At 40.0% G+C, this 23,802-nt stretch overlaps 2 protein-coding genes across 18 annotated transcripts in view; one reads left to right on the top strand and one right to left on the bottom strand.

Annotated features, from left to right (window-relative positions):
- Positions 1 to 135: 135 nt before the first annotated feature.
- dkk3a (dickkopf WNT signaling pathway inhibitor 3a) lies at positions 136 to 5,046 on the bottom strand. Of its 2 annotated transcripts, XM_044196130.1 has the most exons (8): positions 4,804 to 5,046; positions 3,782 to 4,080; positions 3,454 to 3,525; positions 3,312 to 3,371; positions 2,149 to 2,241; positions 1,201 to 1,345; positions 952 to 1,108; positions 136 to 823 (listed from the first exon to the last, which is right to left on the bottom strand). In XM_044196130.1, the coding sequence occupies exons 2-8, from the start codon at positions 3,977 to 3,979 to the stop codon at positions 736 to 738; spliced, it is 813 nt and encodes a 270-aa protein (XP_044052065.1). In that variant the 5' UTR covers positions 3,980 to 4,080; positions 4,804 to 5,046; the 3' UTR covers positions 136 to 735. The 2 variants fall into 2 exon arrangements, with proteins under 2 accessions (XP_044052065.1, XP_044052055.1); XM_044196120.1 differs by lacking the exon at positions 4,804 to 5,046 and having other exon boundaries at positions 3,782 to 4,310.
- Positions 5,047 to 5,176: 130 nt separating this feature from the next.
- Positions 5,177 to 23,802, top strand: part of mical2a (microtubule associated monooxygenase, calponin and LIM domain containing 2a) — a 37,104-nt gene continuing 18,478 nt past the window's right edge. For 7 of the 16 annotated variants that reach the window (XR_006378018.1, XR_006378017.1, XR_006378020.1 and 4 more), the window contains exons 1-7: positions 5,178 to 5,891; positions 13,776 to 14,144; positions 18,626 to 18,833; positions 19,636 to 19,752; positions 20,898 to 20,999; positions 22,890 to 23,045; positions 23,367 to 23,467. Coding sequence is in view for 10 of the 16 variants with exons in the window: in XM_044196029.1 (XP_044051964.1) it covers positions 13,884 to 14,144; positions 18,626 to 18,833; positions 19,636 to 19,752; positions 20,898 to 20,999; positions 22,890 to 23,045; positions 23,367 to 23,467 (945 nt within the window). In the remaining 6 variants the exon portion in view is untranslated. Of the gene's footprint in view, positions 5,892 to 13,775; positions 14,145 to 18,625; positions 18,834 to 19,635; positions 19,753 to 20,897; positions 21,000 to 22,889; positions 23,046 to 23,366; positions 23,468 to 23,802 lie in introns of those variants that run through there. The other 9 variants (XR_006378021.1, XM_044196096.1, XM_044196004.1 and 6 more) reach the window with 8 other exon arrangements.

Genomic DNA, 23,802 nt, shown 5'->3' with positions numbered 1-23,802 from the left:
ATATGACCAACTGGTGTAGTCCTTGACAGCAGAAATGTAAATGTTAACAGAATCCTTTACCAGATGTTCTACTGACATCTCATGGTAGTGTCAGCATCCTGTAGATGAATATAGGTGTAATGTTGAGGAAAGTGATTCTTGGTAACCCAAACATGATTTATTATTGCCTGCTTCTGTGATACTGTTTTGTTAGTCATACAGTACATGAAGCATGATTATATCTGGTTTCTTCTTCTTCTTAGTGCACAGTAAATGCAGTGAGACTGCAAACTGGGTGGCTCAAATGAAACTTTGATTTTGGTCTCAGTTTTAAACAGTGAGGTGAGTAGTCTACAGCTATTCAGTATCTAGAGTTACATTCAGTGTGTTGCGGTTAATGCTATGGCTGGGATTAGCATGAGATATGGGTTAGTGTTACAATGCAATGTAGAGATGCAGCAAATAGTCAAGAAACCAGTGTTTAGTATCAACACAGGACTTTGCAAATATAGTGATTCCTGTTTTTCGTTTGTGACTTTTATATCTACATTTTCAGAAACCTTTAAGGTTTGTAAACCTCAGATCTCAATTAAAGCAAACAAAATAAATATACTTTCATCCATTTCCCATGCTGTATAGCTTTACCACTTTGGATAAAGATGGCAAACAGAAAGTGCTATGACTGCTAGCTGCTAGAGTCAGTGGAGACCCTTGTCTAGTTGTTTACACTGCAATGTGAATCAAATCAAGCTATGTCTAGATTATATAGTCTATCTCTGAGTACAGAGTGTCTGTCAGGTCCTCTTCACTTGAGTCTTCTCCTTTAAGGCACATGGACCCTCGTCTGTCAAAAACATCCATGTAAAGCTTTAATATCTTGGATATTATCATTTATTCATTCATTTATATCATTCACTCAACAACAAATACAAGATTTAAGACATTCTGTGCTACTAAATGTACTGCACTCACCCCAGGTGCTGGCAGTGGAGGTCTCCTGCACAGGGGCAATGCTTCCTGGGTCCCTTGTCCCCTATGTCCCAGGACAACAGCTCTAGCAGGTGGTTGGAGGCACCAAAGCAGCGCTCACGCTCAATGGGCTTAGCCAAGCAGACAGAGAAGTGCAGGGCTGAACGCACAAAGAAAACACACACATGCATTTTCTGAGAGGATGTAGTGAATCACTGAGCAGCATTTACTGTAGTCTGTGCTGTACCGTACCTTTATGGAGAGCACAGCAGAGGTCTGGGTTGCAGTCAGTCTGGTATTGACAGGTGCTGCCAGCCTCTCCTTTTGTTGCATTTTGACTGCACTGACCCCATATGCACAGCTGTTCACCGCAGCACTCTGTATCCTTAGTACAGGACTGAAAAAATAGGAAAAAAATGCTTTTCATTTTCTTAACACTTAAAAGTCGCAGAAATGAGAACATGACATGCACCTTCAGTTTAACGAGGCTGAAACTCACCAGGGCATTAATGACATTAATAATTCTCTAAGCGTAAGTCTGCTGATGTTTTTTTGGTTAAATATAAATGAGATCAGCGGGTCAACTGGTCTCTGATAGCTGTGAGACACGTTCCTATTCCTACATAACCTCTATGAATTGTTCATTTGGGGATACAGTAAACAGTGTTCTGGTTATTTCCATGCAGAGTTTTTCAGTGCAGTGCTTCTGACAAGACACAGATCCTGTCCTCTGTATTTATTATCCCTGTATAATGTAGCCTTGTACGGCAGACTGCCAGTATCTGTATCCCTTTGCATTGCTTTTTACTCTGCTACACCAAGGCCAATTCATCCAAAGAAGCCACTACAGAATCAGCAGTAATAACTAAGTCTTAAATAAAGCCAATGAGTCTCTACAGAGAAGACTCTCATTATTAATATTCTTTTTGCTGTAGACGTCCTTTGAGAGAGCAGAAGGAAAAGAAGAGCTCTTATTTAACCTTGATGCATGCTGTCCTTTCATGTGAAGCTCATGGGACAGAGTGTTCACAGACAACACACTCCAATTACACTTGTGGACACACTGCAATGCAGTCGAAGTGAAACCCCAGCTGCCCGGAAGTGACCGTATGTGTGTTTGAAAGCAACAGACCTGAGAAATTGTGCAGAGAAAACTGAAAAGTGCAGGTGCCCATATAAAAGTAACTTAGTTTCACTTACCACATCGATTGCTTTGCAAGGCAGACACTTGGAGTTGTGCGTGTCATAAAGGCAATACCTTCCCTTCCCACAGTCCTCGTCAGTGATGCATCCCTAAAGACAAGAGAGGGAGGAAGGATTACATCAGGGTGTCTCAGCCTTTTCTAACTCCATGCAATCAGAGAGCTGTTCAGTTATCATGTGAAATAAGAATGGCATTGTTTACATTTTCAAGAACATGAGTGAGCTCCAGTTGGTCTAGTTATGTATAGAAATGATGCTGTATGCTGAACATGTTTTTGTAAAATATGTCAAACAAATTTTAATATATCAGTCTTATCCCTGGCACCCCTTCTGCATATCATGTGACCCTACATGAGATTCAAACCTCAGGGTAGAGAGACTCTGGATTTAATACACATGCAGGTCACAGTGTGCAAAATAAAAAACTAAATAAATTCACTTGTAGGTTGCATATTATTTGCAGCCGGCTTATTTGCAGCCAATTAGGCAGGAAGAAAGCGTGCAACATATTTATGAAGAAAGAGGTGCCTCCAGTTTTATTTTTACCTCTTGTAACTAGGACAGACTCTTGTCCCAGAGTTATCATGTAAACAGCTATTTGCCTCTCCTGTCTTTCTATAATGTGTCTAACAGTACACCATTCAATGGACTCTCCTGCCAATATACAAAGTGTAAAAGTAGCAAGAGACTTACAATAAACTGAAGGTGATGATCTACATCATTATAATGCTGACAAGGGAATTCAAATAAATGTTTTATCTGCTGTGTTTTACTTGTGCTGTAACACTGTAAGCCAATAAATGAAGATATCAGAAAGTTGCTGTTTGAATTGGGTTTTTATACGACTATACTGAAAATATAAATCTGTATTGTTGCATAAGAACCCCCTCTGTTCGAAGCTGTTATAAGCAGCAAAAGCTCAAAGCACACAGCATCACTTAATTATCAACAATTTTGTACAGTCATCATTGTGATAAATGCACTTGACAAATCAGCTGGCTGTGATGCTGCTCCCAGACATTATGCAATGTTGAGGGCTTTTCATGTTGAAAAATTTAATCTGAGCAGTCAAAGGTCATATGAAAAACAAAAGAGTTTAAAGATTGATTTTTACTGGACTGTTTATCATTTAGGACTGTAGGTAAACAGAATAAACTTACATGATCAATATCGTTCCCCAGGTCACTGGACTGGACGGCTGTAGTAATGTTGTTTGTCTCCTGTGTGAAGGTAGAACATCTGTTTCATTCACATAGGGGAAACAAACACTATCTCACTTTTGTTTATTATTTATAAGCCTACCTGGTCTCCTGAGGTGTGGACAGATTCATTATCAATCACATTATCAGAAGCAGAGATGCTCTCGTTGCTCTTCTAGAAGGATTGGAGAGATTATCAGAGTTAGATGTCAGGTAAAGAGATGCATTAAGAAGTCACTCCCATATTCTAGCTCCCTCCACTGCTGCCTCTAAGCTTTTTATACTTCTGTCCAGAGATGGAAGTGTTCTCATTATACCAGCCAATAACTTAAACCAAATGTATGTTTTCAGCAGTGAGCAGTGAAATAATGCTATGTCATGTAAAAAGCTAGATCTAGATGCTGACTGAGTGGTGCAACTTGGCTGCCTACTTGGTGAAACGCATCGTCAGGCTTTTGCTGCGGATCCTCTGGCAGTTGCTCCACTTCCACAAACATGCGGTCCAGCTCAGTTTGTCCCTGGGCGGAATTGTCCTCCAGGATGTGACTGATGCCCGAGTCCACTATCTCAGGGAGGATGCCATTGCAGACTGCTGTGAGAGCCAAAACTAGCAGGGCCACTCGCATCATGCTGCTGCTGCTGCGGCTGCTGCTGCTGCACTCTGAGGAGGGTGTGGCGGGGGATGCTGAGAAACTCAAACAGCGTCACCACAGCTGATACGTCTCCGTCACTGAGGGGGTCATCATCACCACCTCATACATGTTAATCTCCATAACACCTCCTAAACAGGTAAAAAACTAACAGTAGCTGGTTTCTAAATGGCTCGTAGTTGTTCGTTAAACTTGTTCGGGACACCTCAAACATAGTTCCGGTCAAGTTTAACCACCGTTCTGAATTAGTACGCGAGGTAAACTGCAGGTGACCATAGCAACAGTACTTTTACTTCATGCTAGTTAGCTAACTATTAGAGCTAACTGGCATTAAATACCAAACTGCAGCCACAAGCCTACCATTTTTTTTTGTAGTAGTTAGCTAACGTTAAGTGTTCAAGGTGTATTTTATCCATGGATGTATAATAGGAGTTATTATAATACATCCATGATTTTATCTATGTTGTGCTAATATTACTGTTTTTGTGTATTTGTTTTTTTACTGTTTTTGTGTGCGTGTGTGTTTTTTAATATCAGTGTTTTGTGTATTGTCCAAATATTTGATTAATTTGTACTTGGATGCTTTGGCAAAATTGTTTTCAAAACATTCATGCCAATAAAGCCACTGAATTGAATTGAAAAATTATTATTATACAATATTGTACTCCAATTCTGAGATGTCCTGATGTAGCGTTAGCTAGTTCGCTAACCAAATCGAGACAATTTTATAAATTACATTACATTCCGTTACAGGAGCTCTAACGTTACAAGTCCTATTCTAATTAAAGTCCAGCTCTACATACCTGTACTGTGAGTGATAGATGCTAAATACTGAAACTTTGATACCCAGTAATAACTGTAAGCAGTTTTCATTAGAACTCTAAGGAAAAGAAATAGTCCGCATAAAAACCGTACGACAGTTAGACAGCAGCGAGTTGAACCTTCATTTTTCCAATGCTGTGAGCACCACGAGCTAAGTTTCATTAATTTCCATTGTATTGTGGTGTGGATGAGGCAGAAAGGTCAAAAACTGACCTCAACTGACAAATTAAACCATGGCCACTCTTCAGGTAAGTGAGGAAATATGTTTCATAATTAAGGTGAACCAATCATTTGAACCAGACTCCGTGCAGCCGTAGTTTCATAGTCTGGCCACAAGATGGCGTCATTTGATTTCATAGTAAATATATCCGGACCGCGCACTCCGCGGTTTGCAGTGTTTGTTCAATGCTTTTGTCCATGTGCTGCGTAGACTACAGTTTCTGCTGACACTTTGTAAAACGTAGCCTATAATGTGTTGACTAACTGTGGTCCGGGGACACATGGCGCCAGGTGGTCTCGTGCAACATGAGGAATTACATCTGAAAGCCGGTGTATTGTATCAGAATGAAGTCTTCCTCTTGCTATTTGCTTTTACGTATTGGTGTATTTTTGAGCTATCTCTATCTTCATGATCTGAAAATGTTAGTTTAGACTTACGCCCGTGCCTTTAAATAACGTTTTTCGGGTTGAGTAGCCTATTTAATGATTTATCATTCATCCAGTTTTTTCACCCAGATTCAACTCAACCCCGTAAATCCAATCTGTTGTGTAGTTACTAGCCTAATTTCTTCCTGTGGGGCAAACTCGCAGGCTATCAGAAGACGGTGGGTGGTCGGTGAAGTAGTGAACTATGTCCTTTTGTATGAGAAAACCTGGATCCTCTGGATTAAACAGCAGCCACCGTAGCTGCTCAGGGGATGTGTCCTAGAGCACCGCCCTCAAACACTGGACTCGAGCTGCACAGAGAAACTGCTGCCTGTCAGGCTGACTGAGGACCGACACACTCCACACAACAGTCCAGGAACAGCTGTTTGACCGAAGAAGAGTTTGGATTGAGTTGAGATATGAGGTAAGTGATTTTGTTTTCATACCTCGCAGTGTTTTTGTGTTTCCTAATCAAGTGTGAGGCTGAGACATCTGGCATAAGAGCTGTTTCCTTATTTGAAAACCTGTATTCCAGTAGCAAGTTTAACAAGAGTTCTAGTATGACAACCAGACATGGTTATATTAAAAGTTATGGCACAGGGAATGAAAAACAGGCATCAAGTCGCCCACGGTTCACTGTATTATAAGACAACACTGGCCATTACATTAGTCTCGTTTAGAAAGGTGATAGTGAGATAATGCTGATTTGTTTATACTGCTGTAAGCAAGGTGGCATTATTTCTGGTGAGTAGGGAGTTCAATGAACACGTGCTTCAATCTCGCGTTTTATTGTGAACGCGGTGATTGAACGCTTTCTGAGAGGAGTCAAACATCTGGGCTTGTCTCTGCTCCCTGATAACATAAAGGTTATCTCCAGTTGCGCAAGCTGCATATTTGTGATGCTGATGTTTAATGTCGTAAATCACGTTTGGGCATAAATCACTTCTGAGTGCCTGCGTAGCTGCTTTTCAAACATGCCTCAAAGCAAACCCATTTAAACTGGATTTACAGATTAAACAGAGTAGACACAGGTAAATACAACAATTCCTCACCAAGGCTTTTTTTTTAAACTAAAAGTGGTCCTGTCAGTGCAAGTTAATGAGCTCTACCAGGTCTTTTAATTCTTTTCAGCCTTTCTTAAGGCTGACTCCACCTGCGCAGCAGCTTCCAGACAAAGCCCTCATTCTGTCTTTGGGGTTGTAATGACACAAACATAATAAAGAGAGGTGTGGTGACAGGCTGTACTGTCAGGTTACTGAATGAAGCTCAGTGAGTGACAGAAATTGCCTATAAATGTTACAGATTACAGAATGTACATTGTTACAGATCAAATACACAGCTGAACCTTTTGATAAACACTGGATTCTCAATGAAACACGAAAAAAAGTGTCCAGACTCAAAAGATTTGGTTACTTTCTGGTTAATTTGTGAGGCTGTCTAAACTCTTCAGCAGGACTAATCTGCCTCTTCCTCGTCCACGTTTCAACATACCGCAAGAGCACTCAGTCTGGCATGATTCATTTGTCTTGCAAGATGATGCACCATTTGCTCAGCAACATTTTTAAGGAGGGTCACTAGAGTCATCCTTCCCACTGCTGTGAGCAATCATTTCCTGTGTACTTCACGACTGTTGAAGATACAGCATACCCTTCTCCATCACACTGTAAGATACAAACTTTATTACAGAGTGGCTCTGCCAGTGAACGTGCTAACATCTAAACAGTGTTCATACATATAGTATCTGGTCTCCGGCCCAGACGCTGATGGCCCGTGTGATTTATGCTCATGGAGATTAACGACCTCTTTGTGCATAAACATTCAACTGCAAACCACGTTATTCTCCTCCTGCTTACTCTCAGTAAGCCTTTTTTTGAGTCATTCATCTGACTATGTTATAAAATATATGGAAATACACAGTAAACAGTGTTCCTCTTACAACATACAGTTACCTTCGAGCTGAGAGAACATACAAACATCACAAGGCTGTAAATTCGAGCTGTATGAACAAATGCAACTAATGTCCTGGACTTCACTGTAACACAATGAGAAACCGATGAAACAAACTAATTCAGTTGACGTTTAAATACAAACTTCCACATTTTTCAAACTGTCCTCTGACTGGTGCCAAAATGTCTGAAAAAAACTCTTAGCATGAGAGGCTTAACACTGCTTCAGTTGCTTACAACTGCGAATTCTTGTGCCAGCCTTTCAGTTTTAGTTTGTAATTACCAGCTTTACTGGAGTTTAACTTAACAACAGTGTGTGTGGAGATAAAAACAGCATTACAGAAAGCCGCACAGGTCCCTCCTATCATGCAGCTAAACGAAGGCCTACACCATGATGATGCTTACGAAAAAAATATAAAAATGATGTTCACTGCCTCGCCTTCTATATATCTTGACTGTACATAACACACCAAAGTGTTTCAGACTCTCATTCCTGCAAGTCTGAGCTGCATTTGGCACTACCTGTCGACGCTGTTACAGCAGCCTTTTGAAGCTCAGATTGACACACAATTGAGTGTGACGTATGCAAGACTGCTCACCTATAAGATGACAGTTGTTACAGCTTCTTGCATACAGGCAAAGATATAATTGATACTAACAAATGCGAGACATTATTTAAATATATAAAATTTTTGTTTTAGAAACAACAAATACTGTGGTTAAAGAGATACATATATCAATGAATGAATGAATGTCAGTTCAATCAATCCGTTAATTAATCAGAGTAATAAAGACATGTGAGGACGTCATGCTGTGGATGAAAACAATGTCAATTTGTTTCATGCAGCCCGATAAACTGACTGAGTGGAAGCTTGTACTCATTATTGCCAGGGAGGTGTTGTAAACTTTCTCCTTCCTCTCTGCAATATGTTTCCTTCCTTGTTCCACAGCATAAAAATGGACACATGCGTCCAGGCGTCACACAAAAGAGAGAGGAACTTTTCAGAGATAGGTGGAGCATGTTGTTCCCTGTAGCCTGCTAGTGTATCAAAAAACAACATATCTGCTTTCTTGACAGCTGATATGTTGGGACATAACACATCTAAAACCAATAGCACACCTAAAGATGGAGGTACAAGGGGACTTTGCTGTGGTAAATTCCCCCCCAGGATATCATTAACACTTTCCATCTGGCAGGGACAGGAGCGCACTGAAAAGGGTTTTTAAACATATCTTAGTCATGCTTTAAACTCACAGAGGTGGAAATTTACAGAGGCATCTCTCCTGCGTGCTTTCATCTGGACAGGAAACCAGACACACGCCACAGGAAGAGTTTGGATGGGAGGGGCTGAGGGAGCTCACGCACGTTGCTGCAGCTACATTGAAATGTAAAATAAGGCATCATATCTCTTTCTCAGTGCATCACCATGATTCAGTTTAACCACCAAAACACTCTGGTGTCGCAGCAAGTCTATAGTGTCCTAACAGTCGTTTTTAATGTTTAGTTTTGTGAGAAGCCTTTTTCTGTGTTGCTACCAGGCCCTGGTACAATTTAACACAGGTGAACCCAGAACACTTGACTGTTATTGAGGTGGATTTGGTATATTTATGTGTTCATCTGAGGTAGTCTTGTTTAAAGGGTCTCTTGTTTACATGTTCTAGCCCTGTTGATATCTTTACTTCTGCAACATGACACTTGACTATTCTGAGTCTGGCTTTACTGATTGTTGGCTTACAGAATCTGCTATTCCTGCCAGGCAGTAATACTGCCATCTCAACCTTCACTGAGCTGCCCCTGTGATATGGCTGAATGGAAGACGCCCACTGATCTTTGACCCTCAGTGACAGTCTGTTTGCAGCTTGTCTTCGCCTTGTGGTTTATATTTACTACATTTGTGATGCTTAAGAGGATCCACGTTCACTAATTTGTGTATGTGTATGTTCAGATGAATCTGTTTTCTTTGGACACTCATTGTAATCATAACAAATTCAGTAGGCTAATTTATTGTAACAAATGAGAATGCATAGTTAGAGTCAGAGTAATTGTTCAAGTGAATTGTTTGTGTCAGTAGCTGGGCAGGCGTAACTCTGTGCTCAGTGTGTCCAGATAAATCATTCTCCAAAGGAGCCATGTGGTGAACACACCTCGTGGGCCAGAGGGGCCTGCAGAGAGCAGCCCTGAAGCTTCACAAGCCTGCTCCTGTTTGTGTAAATGAACTGTTTTCTCCTCTGAAGCTGACTGACATTTACTGCGTTCTGCGAGTGTTTCTACCTTGCTCTTGTCAGATCTTCTTGTGTTTTGGCACTGCTGGCCGAACACGCAGCCAGATTTCAGAGAGCTGAGATAATACTGTGGAGCTCTGGGGCCTTGTGAAGGGCAGAACCGGCAGGCTGAGGTCCACATGAGTGCAGTGTTTTCTGAGGCACACTGCCTGCTTATCAGGCCTACAGAGGGTTCCTTCCTGGTTTTCTTCAGTCCAATCTGTAATTACTGTTGCTGGCTGGCGACACTACAGTATGTGCATTTCCCAGCGCTCCCAATGTTTTCCTTGTGTTGTCAGCTTCCTATTGTATTCTGATAGCCTGAAGCTATGTGCTCTGCAGAAACAAATGAAGACACTGCGTCACTGTTTTCACACTTGGTTCAGTGTCTTTACAGTTTTCTCAGTGTCAGAGTTATACTGTATGTTTTAAATGGGGCTGGCTATTGCATGTAGCACTGGCAAACACATGGTCACTTTTGGGTTGTCATATACTGTACATGTAAGTGTATTCAATTAATTATTTATATAATAATGGCAATATTCTATAGTTATTTATTGTCAACAAATCCAATGAAAAGACCAAAACCAACAATGAACTGATCTTACAAGTATTGCCTGTGTAGCCAAAGCCTGATATAGCTAATTAGCTCCATTGTGTTCAAAAACGTTCATAAATGAGCCACACCGTTGTAGCTGGTGACTTGTTCGTTCATTACAGTAATCATGGACACCGTCCTGTGTTGTAAATACTCACTAGGGCACCAAATGTGTATTAATCTGCTGCTAAAAATAGTCCCTAACAAATGTACTATTTACTTCTGTTTGAGTAACTTTTGCTAAAAACTACAGTGCCCAGCTGTGCTTTTTAAAAAAAAAAAAAGAAAAAATGAAACTATATATGTCTGACCCATTTTTAAAGATTTCAGTCCTCAGTAGAAAGGACGTGGCTTAGGGGCTTAGTGTCACAGACAGGGTTGGAAAGTTGGAAAGGAACACATTGTTGGTTTTGTTCTTTTCATGAGATTTGTTGACAATATGAAAAATCTAGAATAATGCCAGCATTGTCCTATGAGACTTGAAATTCACTCGGTTGTTCCTTGTCTCGCCATCCATGTTGTAGAATACTAATGATGAGTTACATTAGTGTATAAGAATATGTGTGTGTGTGTGTGTTTTACAGGAATGGGCGAGGATATGTGTGTGTATAAAAGTGCATGTTCTGATTTTTAAACAAATGTTTTTTGCCATCCAGGTGTAACAGGTAAATTTTTCACATTCCTAACATTCCCCCTCTATCATACTGGAAACTGATAGCTTGCTATGTCTCTCAGACACACAGCAGTGCTTTTATTTATATACACTCGATAGCAGATCCATCCTGTACAGAGTACAAAGTACAGACACTTTTCTCTTTGGGAAATGTGTCACAGCACAGTAAAGTAATGACATATATAATGGTAAAATGATACATAAAGTATCAGGAGATAGAAGTGAATAAAAATAAAACTAACAAACCGCAGATATCACTGTATAAATTCCTCATTGTTTACAAAGTAATGAATTATTGCCCGTCACTTTATCAATTAGCTGCAGTCGGTTTCACTCAATCAGATCATTTTCTAAACAGACAGGAGACTTAAAACCTGCTACTAAACTCTCTGATCCTCTTAAGCATTATACGGTGTGGTTGTGATGTGTGTGTGCGCATGTGTATTCTTTCCGCTTCGTCCATCATTAGTTGTATTTTTAAAGCCTTTCTGTGGGTTTGTTCTGTCTGCCCACAAGTGACTTTCCATTCTGTCAGACTGAGATGGTGAAGTCATGGGACTCTGTCTGAGACAATGTAGTTTGAGTGCTGTGCATTGACTTGGCTATGAAGACAGTAAGTGGTACCTTTTTCATTAGTCCTCGCAGACTCGTACAACAGATGGTTCCAATAATTGTGCCTTTTTTTACCGCTTTGCAGTCAACATGTCTTTATGTGCACTTTCCACCAAAGGCACGAGACATTATTGAACACTGGCCAAAGTCTGGAATAAAATGATATCAACATAAAATTATTATTAGCTGTTCTTGTGAAAAAACAGCCGCAAACAGCAGTTATGAAAATCTAAGATTGATTTTGTACAATAGTTATCCATTTTATCCTTTTTTGGCATAAATTTACATCTCACTACTTCAAACAAACTTCTTTTAAACTCCCAACTGTCAAAAGAAATCACTCCACAGAGGCTTTATAAAAGATACACTCCATGTACCACATGGTAGAATACACAGCAATTTTCCCATCACAGTCTGCTGCCATGCATGAAAGATTAAAGCACCTGCATCATATATCATGCCTGTCTCAGCCATCGCTCGTCACTCATTGACAATCAGAGAGTAAATTCCCCAAAAAAGTATGGAGGTGGTCCTCTGACTACCTGTCGGGTCGAGCCAGTGAGAGGGCTAGCTGAGTGTTGGACTCATAGGTCCACAGTATCTACCAACAGGACTGGGGCTTTTTGAAGCTACAAAGGTGTATACAGCAGACTGAGGGTCAGCTAGGTGCACAGTATTTCTGTGGGCTGATTGGTGTTCCTTTCCCTGCCTGAATCTTTCTCTGAAATGTAAAACAACAATAGCAGCATCAAAACAGGATGCAAACACACAGCCAAAACAGGATCTTTGTGCAAATTAATATGCTAATTTTAGCCTAGGGAAAAATGTTGTTTTGGGAGCTACATTCAGACTCTCACCACATTTAAATCACAATCAGAAACAAGGTTGTGACCAAAGACTGAGTGATCATTGAATATAGTGACTAACCTTTGCATGCATTAGTGTATTGTCCCTGGCTAAAGTTTCATGGCACATTCACGTTGCCACCTGAGACTCTGGGGCGCGGTGTAACAGTAATAGTGGATTACTGTGGGTGTCTGTTTAGAGTCCTACACAGCTGGCCTGACCTCTCCTCTAACCCTACCCATCCCGCTCCATAGGTCATTAAAATATCAAAGGCAGACTTGTACCAAAACTCACAGAAGCTGTGGTCTCCACCCAAGTGAGCACACTCATGCTTAATGCAGAAAGGTTCCACATTTTGCTTTGATGTTAAGTTCTGGCACAGATATCCTGGCATGATTTTCAAAATGCTTGATGGTTGATTGGAGGAAAGAGAAAACTACATTGTATTTAATTCTGACACAAGCGTGTCTTTCACACGCAGGCATGTGTAAGCACACTGAATACACATACCTCAGGAGAAGGTGGACTGTTAAGCATGCATACCCAATCAAAACCAATCAATCTGTGTTAGTGTGGGCTTGCATTTCAAGTAGTTTCAAAGATCTCTCTCTCCTTGCTGCTGAAAACATTGTCTGGTTTTCAGCTGGAATGAAAAATACCACAAGACAAATACTTTTCTGGTCCACTCATCCATGGTCACTGCTGCGCTCCAGGAATGAAAGATGCTTAACAGAAACAAACGGTGGTTCTTTAAATTGCAATACTAGGGAAACCACTTTTTACCCATGTTGAACAGAGTATATACAGTAGAAGTGTTATTTCTATAGAATTGCAACATGTTAGTGAAGACTTGAGTAGTGTCTGTATGTATGTAGCATATATATTGTTGATTCCCTGGAGCCATTACATTAGCCTTCATTGCCATTAAGAAGGTTTATACTTCTATATGGAGGAAAAAATATATTGCTTACAATTCAAGACGGTCAAAGGTTTTGTTCTGTGTAAAGCTATCACTGAACCTTGAAGCCGTTGAAAAGTTTGATTCTATGTTGAACCAGTAAGTACTATCTAGAACCACAAGCAACTCCTTTTATAGGCTCACATGGTTAAGCCTCTATAAAGCACAAGTATTAAATAACAGCTGTCCGACAACGACAGACTGGCACATTTGTTTACTTTCTTGCTTGATTTTCTCTCTAGTATTTATCTCACAGTCTTGTCTGTACTTGGAATGTTTTCTTGTCAGTGTGGATATAAGCTAACTGTGTTTCAAAATGCATGTGTTGACTTAGATGTCAACTCTTAATGAGGACTGTGAGAGACTCTTTGCCATGAGATGACATCAGACTGTTATATGTATTGCCTCCTCAGACTGGGCATGACGGTGCGGCCCAAGCTGAGGGTGTAGCCACATCTGGCAGAGAGTGCTGAAGTAAGCAGGAGCCTCGGCACACCAAACCATCTGCTGCTGTGGGAAAGATGGGAGAGACAGAGGAGGAGAGGGATAATGTGGGGAAGCTGTTTGAGAACTTTGTCCAGGCCTCGACCTGTAAGGGAACCCTTCAGGCCTTCAACGTCCTCTGCAGACAGTTGGAGCTCGACCCTGCAGACCACAGCACCTTCTACAGCAGTCTGAAGGCGATGGTCACCACCTGGAAGGCCAAAGCACTATGGACTAAGCTAGACAAGAGAGTGTCCCATAAGGAGTACAAGAAAGGCCAGGCATGTGTGGGCACCAAGGTACGTTTATTAAAATGTTTTGTACAGCTGTACTTTATGCCACAAAAAGGTTTACTAATCATAGGCAATGCAGATTATGAATTTACAAAGGACAGAGAGAAAGATATATTTAAATTGAAGCACCATAGAAGTGGTTTTACATGTTTTGCTCATTAACTAGAAAAATGCTTATTTTTTCATCACTGCCAACTATTTTCCATACATTTTTAGATTGATTTCGCATTACAAGTTGCCATTGTTTTTTCCTGTTTATTATGAAAGTCAATCATTTTCAGCATGGTATGGAGATGGGTAATTCATCTCAATACACATTTAGTCCATGTGCATTGTTTTGTCAAAGTTATATTATTGTTGTGTGATGACATATTTAACAGCAAACCTTTTTAAACAAAAAAAAAACCAGCAAAATACCAACTACAGTAGAAGAGTTTTCCAAATAGTTCAATATGTAGCCAGCTGCACCTTGACAATAGGCAACTTGACAAAACAGATAAAGAAGACAAACGTTCACTTTGATTGTTTTAAGTAGTTGCAAGTTGAGTTTTTTTTATTGTGTCAACACTAATGTGAAGCGTATGTAAATTGTAGTTGGTGAGCTGAAACATGAAGGTCAAATTTGCAATTTGTTTCTCCATCTAAAGAAATTATGGATATGAATTGCATTAATACATCTAAAAATATCACAGGGCTTTCCTCTTTCCTCATTAAAGTTGAATTTATATGATTTAGGAAGTGTCTTTGTGACTTAACCTCATGTGATTCCTTTTTATTTATTTTTTTTAACAATCTGCACTTTGTTCCTCCTCAGGACTATTAAAGTACACTCCAGAGTACCATAGCTAAGGCAATGTCATGGTTGGAACCCTCAGTGCACCCACCATATATATATGTACCTAGACATACAAACAGTAAAATGCAGTAAAATCACAGCCAAGAAACACACACACTATACATTAAAGACAACAAGCAACAGATGTGCACATAATCAATCATGTCAGCCAATCATGTTCAGAGAACAAATTACAAAGAAGAAATTCCTTAAACACATGTAAGAAGAGAGCTATTGAAGAGCTATTCCTGAGTTGAATTATGAAGAGATAGCTGAAATGGGGACAAAAAAATCATGTTACGGTGTGTGGTGAGGGTGCACTTGGCAGTAAAGGTGATGAGGGAAAGTAGGAAAATCTGGAGGAGTGTGATTACCTTTTAGGCATCAGCTGCCCCCAGCTAGAAAGAGTGTTTTTATTGCGCAGAGAAACAGACAGCATGACTCAGCAACTATGATTATTTGGCCCCAGTTATACTGACGGTGTGCTCTGCTCTTTATAGGCTCTTCCTAAAAGGTTGGAGCCAGGTGCAGGTTGTTATTAACGTGTGTTTTTTAAATACTTCAGTGTGAGCTCAGTTTTACAGGTTCTGTCAGATTTTAAGCCAAACACCAAAATAGGTAAGGAGAAAGAGGGTCAACGTTTGAAGAAAGTGTGACTCTCCTAAACTTCTGAGCCAAAAGTTTTAGGTCAGATTTTGTAATTCTCACAATTCACAGGGTTGTATTGTAAGATAAGTGGTGCCAAAGTAGTTAACCAGATGTACAAACAGTGGATTGCGTTCATTATTAAAACACTAACTTATTGAGAATTTACGAGATTGTCGTTTTCTTCAAAAAGCCTGAGATTTACTAAGTTGCTTATTAATTTCCAAACATATACAACACAAGTGCAGTATGAAGCCTGTTTTAATCACTCACAGGATAGACAATCTGCTTTTACTTGATTAATAATTTCTCCTCTCCCTGGGACAATCACAAGGTGGTGACTCGTGTTTTTATTCCGACTCAGCTCTTTAAACAGTGACAGATGTGAAATCACTCAGCACCTTGTCTTCATATTCCCGCTGTAGTAGCAATCTTTAAAGGATATGATGTCATCCGTGTTTTATGGCCTGACACAGCTGGCCACAGCGACACTAAGACGTAACCACAGTGTGTTTCTTCCTCCATAAAGTTTTACTGGGCACAAACAAATTGCAAATTGAACTTTTTTTTTATAATCCATTATATGATGTTATGAATCATACTCAGCACACTTCATCAGAGCTCTGTGACCAGGTGCGCTTTTAATCCTGAGATTATAACACATCTTGATTCAACCAATTTAGACTTAATTTCAAGTGAAGACATCTTTACCTCCATGGGATCCATGTGAAGTCCCAGGTTCAGTATGCAGGTTCAGTACACAGATGACAGCCTTAAGTAAGATATTGTCACACTCTGGTTAGACCAGACTGATGTTGCAAAAAGCAGCTTGTTGCAGCATTTGCAGTTTGACAGTTTTAGGTTTGGGATGATATTGTTTGTGTGCCCTATAGAGCTGTAATGATTTGTCAATGAATCAGTTGGCAGAAAATATATGGCATGCAGTGATTAATCATTTAAATCATGTTTCAAGAAAAAATGCTTCTCAAATGTGAATATTTGCTGCTTTTGTTTGTCAAATATGATAGTAAACAAAATATTTTTGGTAACAGTTTTTGACGGTTGGTTTAACAAAACAAGCGTCACATTGTGCTCTGGGGGACTGTGATTGACATTTTTTACTGTATTCTGATGCTTTATAGATCAGATGATTGAGTAATCGACAAAATAATTGTTAGTTGCAGCTCTAGTTTCCTAACATTTAATTCAAGATGCTGTGATAGTAAAGAGCTCTTTGTATTCGCCACACTGTCCACCGAGATGAAAAAGTAAACAACAGTTATGACCGACAGATAGGGTTCATTTATAAGGCGGGGGGCAAATGTGACCAAGGTGAGGTGGAGCTGGGATGAGAGCGAGGTCACAGGTGGGAAGCTGAAAGGAAGCATGTGTGTCCTGACTCAACAGATGTGGAGCAAGCCATCAGGAAAAGCCTCTTATCTGGAAAAATATATGAGCAAATGGAAACTGGCTAAAACAAACAGGCTGTTACTGCTAATGGCTGATAGACAGACGAAAACAGTTTCATAAGTTTAGATAAAGAAGATGCACATTGTGGACTTACATCTGAATAAACTGAGTTAGTAGTACTATGCACATAAATATTTTTTTCATTTTCAACATCCTTCCATCTCAGTCTCTGGCTGCATAAATACACTTACTCACCCTTTTGTTGAAAGAGAAAAAAAAAACATGGCCGGCAGGCTTGTCCAGGCCGTGCTTTCACCGCCTGTATGGGCTTCACACCTGAGATTACCTCATCCTGATAACATCAGGCAACACGTGATGTCACATTGTGTTCCTCATCACCCACATCCCCTGTGAAACCACCCTAGAGTTCAACCACACACTCTGAGAGGGGAATATGGAATGACTAAAGCCCCAATCATCTTGTTTTTGGTGCAGGAGCAGAGCACCATTTAGGGTATGATTTGGGATTTTAGTCAGCTTGGCACTGGGCGCTCTGTAAACAGGACCCTGTCTGATTGTCTCACGTAACTGATATGAATGGGTGGCACCTCCTCACACTATCCTCACTTTGTGTCATCCTGTTGGTGGATGCACACAGGAAGGCAGGAAGTGAGTCCTCCTGTTCAAATATGTGGCAAACCCCTGTCTGCATACTGGTGGGATTTAGAGGTTGGGCAGAGTGGTAGCTCTTAGTGCTGTCAGATGAATGGAAGGCCAAGAAATTCAAGTCTATCCTGGGAAGGTCAAAGAAAAGATATTTTCAGCACGGATTTGGTGAGGCTATCGAGACAGGAGACTGCCCACCTTGTTGAGTACAGCAGGGGCAGCCTTCAGAAGCGGTCTGGCTCTGGATTTATTGTCGCAAGAATAAAGACACACACATCTCCACTCTACGCAATTCTCTGTAGTGCCTCTTAACATGTTTTTAGAAGGAAAGAAGATGCAGTTTGCCAGCACACATGCTTCAGTTCTTTCATCTATCATTCAAGAGGATGATGTCATGTTTGAGCCACACATTCTCAGACAGATGCTCTAACCTCAACGAACTGACTTCATGCATTTTTGGGTGAGGCCAATGCATGAATAACACCTTTAAATATGTAACAGATTTAACAATGGTTTAGGGTGATTGAAGGTGTTCGCAAACATTCCTCTTGGCATTTTCCTGATTGATGCACTGCTTCAGGCACGCGTAAACTCTCTTTCCTCATGTTTCATGTATTTTACTAACAATCCTTACGCACACAAGGTGGCCTGGAGAAGTCATCTTAAAGACTGGAATGATCCTAAGGGTCCTGCTGAAGTGTCTGAGTGAGATCTCTAAATGCTCCAGTGGTGCAGAAAAGTGCTGCTCCCTGTCATGATCTGTGTAGATGTTATAATGCTCCCTGGTATGTTAATAAACAAGTAGGATGTAAAACCATTTTTCATCTCAGCCTCTTCTGCAGGAAAACTCTCAGCCTTGCGATTATAGATGTTGCATGATTCTCTGCCTCGTGTGGGTAATGAGGGCAATTTGTCATTCTCTCTTATTTAGTGCCTCATCATTGGAGGGGGCCCCTGTGGCCTGCGGACAGCCATCGAGCTCGCTTTGATGGGTGCCAAAGTGGTGGTGATCGAGAAGAGAGACTCCTTCTCTAGGAACAATGTGCTGCACCTTTGGCCCTACACCATTCATGACCTGCGGGGCCTCGGGGCTAAAAAATTTTATGGCAAATTCTGCGCCGGGGCCATAGACCACATCAGTGAGTGTCTGACTTTACAGAAACAAAACATGCTGCCGGCTTTTCATTCACCTGTGATCACATATTATTAGCCTCTTGGAACCCTGAGCTTCTCCTTAAATGTACAGTATTTAATTGGACACTAAAATTGTAGAATTGTCTATATTCGGTATATTAGATTTAAGGATTATGGTCCTACAGTACTTATAGGATCCATTCTCAGCTTTTACCTTATTTAATTGTATTTGTGATTGTATATATTTTGTCTTTTTTATTGTATCTTGTTCATACCTTTCTCTTTGTTGATTTGGCTGCTCTAACACTGTATTTTCTCTTTGGGATCTCTTACCAATCGAGCTTGTCCCTGTAAATAGCTTAAAATTTTTAATGTATTGACTGATGAATGACTATATAAATGTGCGTCATTGTGTACTCATTTTGTTTGTACTTATGTATTTTTCTGTACAATTGTTGTCCAGTGGACCATAAATGGAGCTGATTGATTGACTGATTCCAAAACAATTTCAAAGAGAAGGAAATTAATGTAGAAAGAAATTTTTATATATATATTTATAGAAAATTACTAAAGTTTAAAAACTATACAGGATATAATGATAAAATAATGATATATTATTAAATAGAATTTAATTGTCCTGTTCTTCATTTTAATATGAGAATTAATTTGAGCATTTAAAACAAGAGGAGAAGCAAAGATACAAGGGAGTAATGGAGTTCAGTGTCAAGACAACATAACACAAAACAAAGCGTTTGGCAGTGTTTACATCTGTATGCAAACACGAATGTGTGTGTCTGCGTCTAATAGGCATTCAGCAGCTGCAGCTGATCCTACTGAAGATCGCCCTGATTGTTGCAGTGGAGTTTCACATCAATGTGGAGTTTGTCAAGCTGTTGGAACCTCCAGAGGATCAGGAAAATGAAGGTATCTGTCCACACCTTCACTTCAGTTACATGTCCAAACAATAGATTAACAGTGCTTTTCTATTCACCCACTGGCAGTTGTTTTATGATCTGCAAGCTTTGGGGAAGATGAGATTTAAGCAGCTGGAAACAATACAGCTGGGACGTGAAGTAGAATGAAGTTGAAAAGTTTATTTCTCAGTTTGTTAGACAGATACTGTGTGGCTTCCAGGAGGACCTGTATCTTCTCGTCCTGCAGTATTTAATTTCCTTGACAGCCACCAATTAACAGGGGACAAACACAGTTTGTGGCACTGATCTAGTTTTTCTAGTTAGGTCAAAGTATATTGCCTGAATTACCTGTTAGTGCCAATGTATGCCTGCTATATACAGCACCTGGACTTGGACTATAAACTCTCAGGAAGAAAATAACTTGCACGCTGTTGTCAGGGGTTGTCTCTTCAGCTGTAATTTCAATACACTGATAACAACGAGAGCCTTGCCTAAATTTAGACACGGCCTTATCCCTCCTGTTCTGCTGTGACGAACTTAGCTGTGCCCTTGACATCATGGAATGTATTTTCCACATGGTGACAACAAACTGCCAAGCTGTTACTGTGCTGGTCTCACACTCCTGCAACACCCACATTACATACGTCCAATGACTAATATTAAATCTGAAACAGTGCTTTGTCTGTTAGTCAAGTTGCAGGCCCGATCCAGTGGACTTTGCACATATGGAGCATCTGTGCACTACCTGAAAATACTAAGAGCCATCATTATTCCTTGCTCTTCATGAAGCATTCCTTTTTGAAACATGAAAAGCCACATTTCTCTTTATTTTAGTGGCATAATAGCAACAAAACAGCAACACTGCTAAAGTGTGCTTGTTATTTTTCTCTATACTGACAAATTCTCTGTACTGACACATTTAGAAATGTTAAAGCATAGCAGGTAACAGAGTGGTCCAGGAAGTAGAGATGTAGTAGAGAAGTAGAGACGCTGTTGAAGTGTCATTGAGCAAAATCACCAGTCTTTATGAGTTGACGTTCTATGTGCTGATTGTTCTGTGGAGGGGTACAGCACAAAAGGAATATTAAGATTTCTGTTGTGTGTGTTTTTTTCCCCGCCCCTCTCACTATCTTTGTCTTTGTTTCCGTCTCTCAGGGCTTGGATGGAGGGCTGCGATCCGACCTGCTGATCACCCCGTGGCTAACTTTGAGTTTGATGTTGTTGTGGGGGCTGACGGACGCAGAAATACTCTGGAAGGTGAGAGGACGGCAAACAAACAGAAGGATTGAACAGTATAGATGCCTCAAGGATGTACTTCACTTTAACCACAAAGTACGATATAAAGTTACCTGTGTCTGATCAACGAAGGAACAGTCCGTGACCCAAATGTATAATTGACAAGTTTAAAAAAAAAAAAAAAAAAAACAACAACAAAAAAAAAACAAGTCATGTTAATATTTTCTGATGCTGTTAAAGGTTTGTTTACTCCTGGGATTTTTATAAACACAAGCCTATATTTCCATCAGTTAAGAAACTCACACAATGCAAATGTTTAATTTCAACTCTTCAGTTATACAGTATATACAGTATGATGTAATAAATAAGGCTGTTAGGTTTACATACTGGCCTCTCCTTGTTTTTGATGTGTATCTCTTAGCTTCAGCAATAAGACAATACTGCATGTAGCAGCTTGTATTTTTCAGCTGAACACATTACTTGAGTGACTGTCACAGATAAGCAACATGTTTACTAGAAACTTTCTGTCTCCAAAGTTGTTACTGTGAAGTTCTGTCTTCTTTCTTCTCTTAAGCATCATGTGGAACAAAAAGTCACGTGTAAGTGTTGACTCAGACACTCAGATAAAACACAGCACACCTTCTGTTTACTGAATACTCCAAGACGTCCCACAGGACTGTTTCTGGACTCTCGCTTTGAATAACTTGTGTTGTGTTATTTCTGTTGTGAAGTTATAAATGAAACTCACCTTTTGTAAACTTATACTAGCCACTGATCTCTCCCAGTGGAAAGGATATACATGGAACCCTGAAACACTGGACATAAATAGAGCAGGGCTGGGACTCGGTGCAGCAGCTGATGCATGCATGCTGGACTCTCTCCATCTCTCTGTCTCACTGTTTCGGTCTCACATAAAAATGCTGTCGTCTAACAACCAATTCGCATCAGATGCTTATTCCTAAAAAGGGCATTTTTGGGCAGGATAAGATGTTTAGCTCATTCTTCAATTATGAAGCCTGGGGGAAATGGTTTTCCGCTGCAGTCAGCCTGCTTTGCAGCTACTTTTGTGGCCTAGCTACGATAACTGTTAAATACAAAAGGTCCTCCATGATTTTTAACAGTGACAGTATGGAGGAGTTGTGACACAAGTTGAGATGCTTTACTTTTGCCCCCAGAAAGTACTGTGACTGCCTCATACATCCCTTTTGTAGTAAGCAACCAATCCATTTTCTTTTCCTTCCTGCACTTACAGCTTTAGAATTAGTGACATTAGTAGTGAATTCTTGCTAGTTTGAAAAGGTAATTTGAAAATCTACCAGTAAAATTCTGAACTTAAATTTCAGTCTATTTGATGGCTGCATGGGGTTTTTGGTTTTGGGACATAGAAAGTTAACATTGAGAAAATCCTTGAATTATATTTCCTGTGTCCCTGTTTTCTGTTTCAAAATACCTGAAATAGACTGTTGTCAAAAGAACTATTTTTCTGGTTCAGTATTGCATAGGATTCATTGAATCGGATTCCTTGAACATGTGAATAAAATAAAATGTCTACCATTAACATTTTTTTTATTTTTAAACCATGAAGTGAATTGTTAATAAAATGAAAGACTTTTTTTATTAATTAAAGTTTTACAAGTGGCCCTTTACTGCTACACTATTCTGAAGGTTAATTAAGCAAAATGCATTTAACTTTGATGATAGCATTTAATACCTGGTGCTTCTTACAATTCATGGTTTTTGTTCCCTTGCCTATATAAAGGCTTACCTTGGTAAGCCACCGCTTATCTGAAAGTAACTGCCTTGTAATTATGGTTCAACGCTAGATTTCCTTTGGTTTTATTAGACAAGCCGATAGGACTGGTTTGCTTTGGAAGATCAACATCTTTATCTCACTGTCGTTTTCTCGCTCAGGTTTCAAAAGGAAGGAGTTCAGGGGGAAGCTGGCAATCGCCATCACGGCCAACTTCATCAACAGGAACACCACTGCAGAGGCCAAAGTAGAAGAGATCAGCGGTGTGGCCTTCATCTTCAACCAGAAGTTCTTTCTCGACCTCAAAGAGGAAACAGGTGGGAGAGAAGCACAGTCAGACTGCCTCACTATGAATGTACACTAATATCCTACAGAGTGTGCTCAATACAGAGGAAATACCTGTGACTTTGGTTATCTAACAGAAGGGTTGGGTTTTTGCTTTGGTTGTAATCAGTGTCCACTGATGAAACGATTTTGAGCGATCCTGTTTCAACACTACAGATACATCAATATGTTTGTAGAATTAAACATTGATGAGTTTGTGTCAGCCACTCCAAATGTCCTCTACAACAATTTAATACCCTGTGGATGCTTTTTTTTAAATTTCGCCCGTTCTTAAACCATATCATTTGTTGCAGGTGTCGATCTGGAGAACATTGTGTATTACAGGGACAACACGCATTACTTTGTCATGACTGCCAAGAAGCAGAGCCTGCTGGACAAGGGAGTCGTCATTAATGTAAGCAGAACATGCATAGATCAATTGTCCAGGGATCCATTGTGTCCTTTTTTCACTCATATATTTTTATTTTCACTCTTTTTTTATTTGTTTTTAGATTAGATTTAGATTTCATAATAACAATGAGTCAATATCATGAACCACTGTACAATATAATGCAATAAAATGCAACAACTTTTTTAAATTTTTGTTAGGACTGTCAGAGAGCTGTTGAATTAACTGTAGTAAATTCCGATACTGTATTTTGTGCTGTTATTGCAACGTATTGGATTAAATTGTAAGGTGTTGATGACATTTTGGCTGGGAAATAAATAGCATGGCAGCCAATAATTGCA

The sequence above is a fragment of the Siniperca chuatsi genome, linkage group LG1 (assembly GCF_020085105.1).
Source record: "Siniperca chuatsi isolate FFG_IHB_CAS linkage group LG1, ASM2008510v1, whole genome shotgun sequence".
In the NCBI taxonomy this organism is placed as follows: Eukaryota; Metazoa; Chordata; class Actinopteri; order Centrarchiformes; family Sinipercidae; genus Siniperca; species Siniperca chuatsi.
The sequence above is the reverse complement of the archived record's forward strand: the minus strand, read 5'-3'. Positions and strand labels throughout refer to the sequence as shown.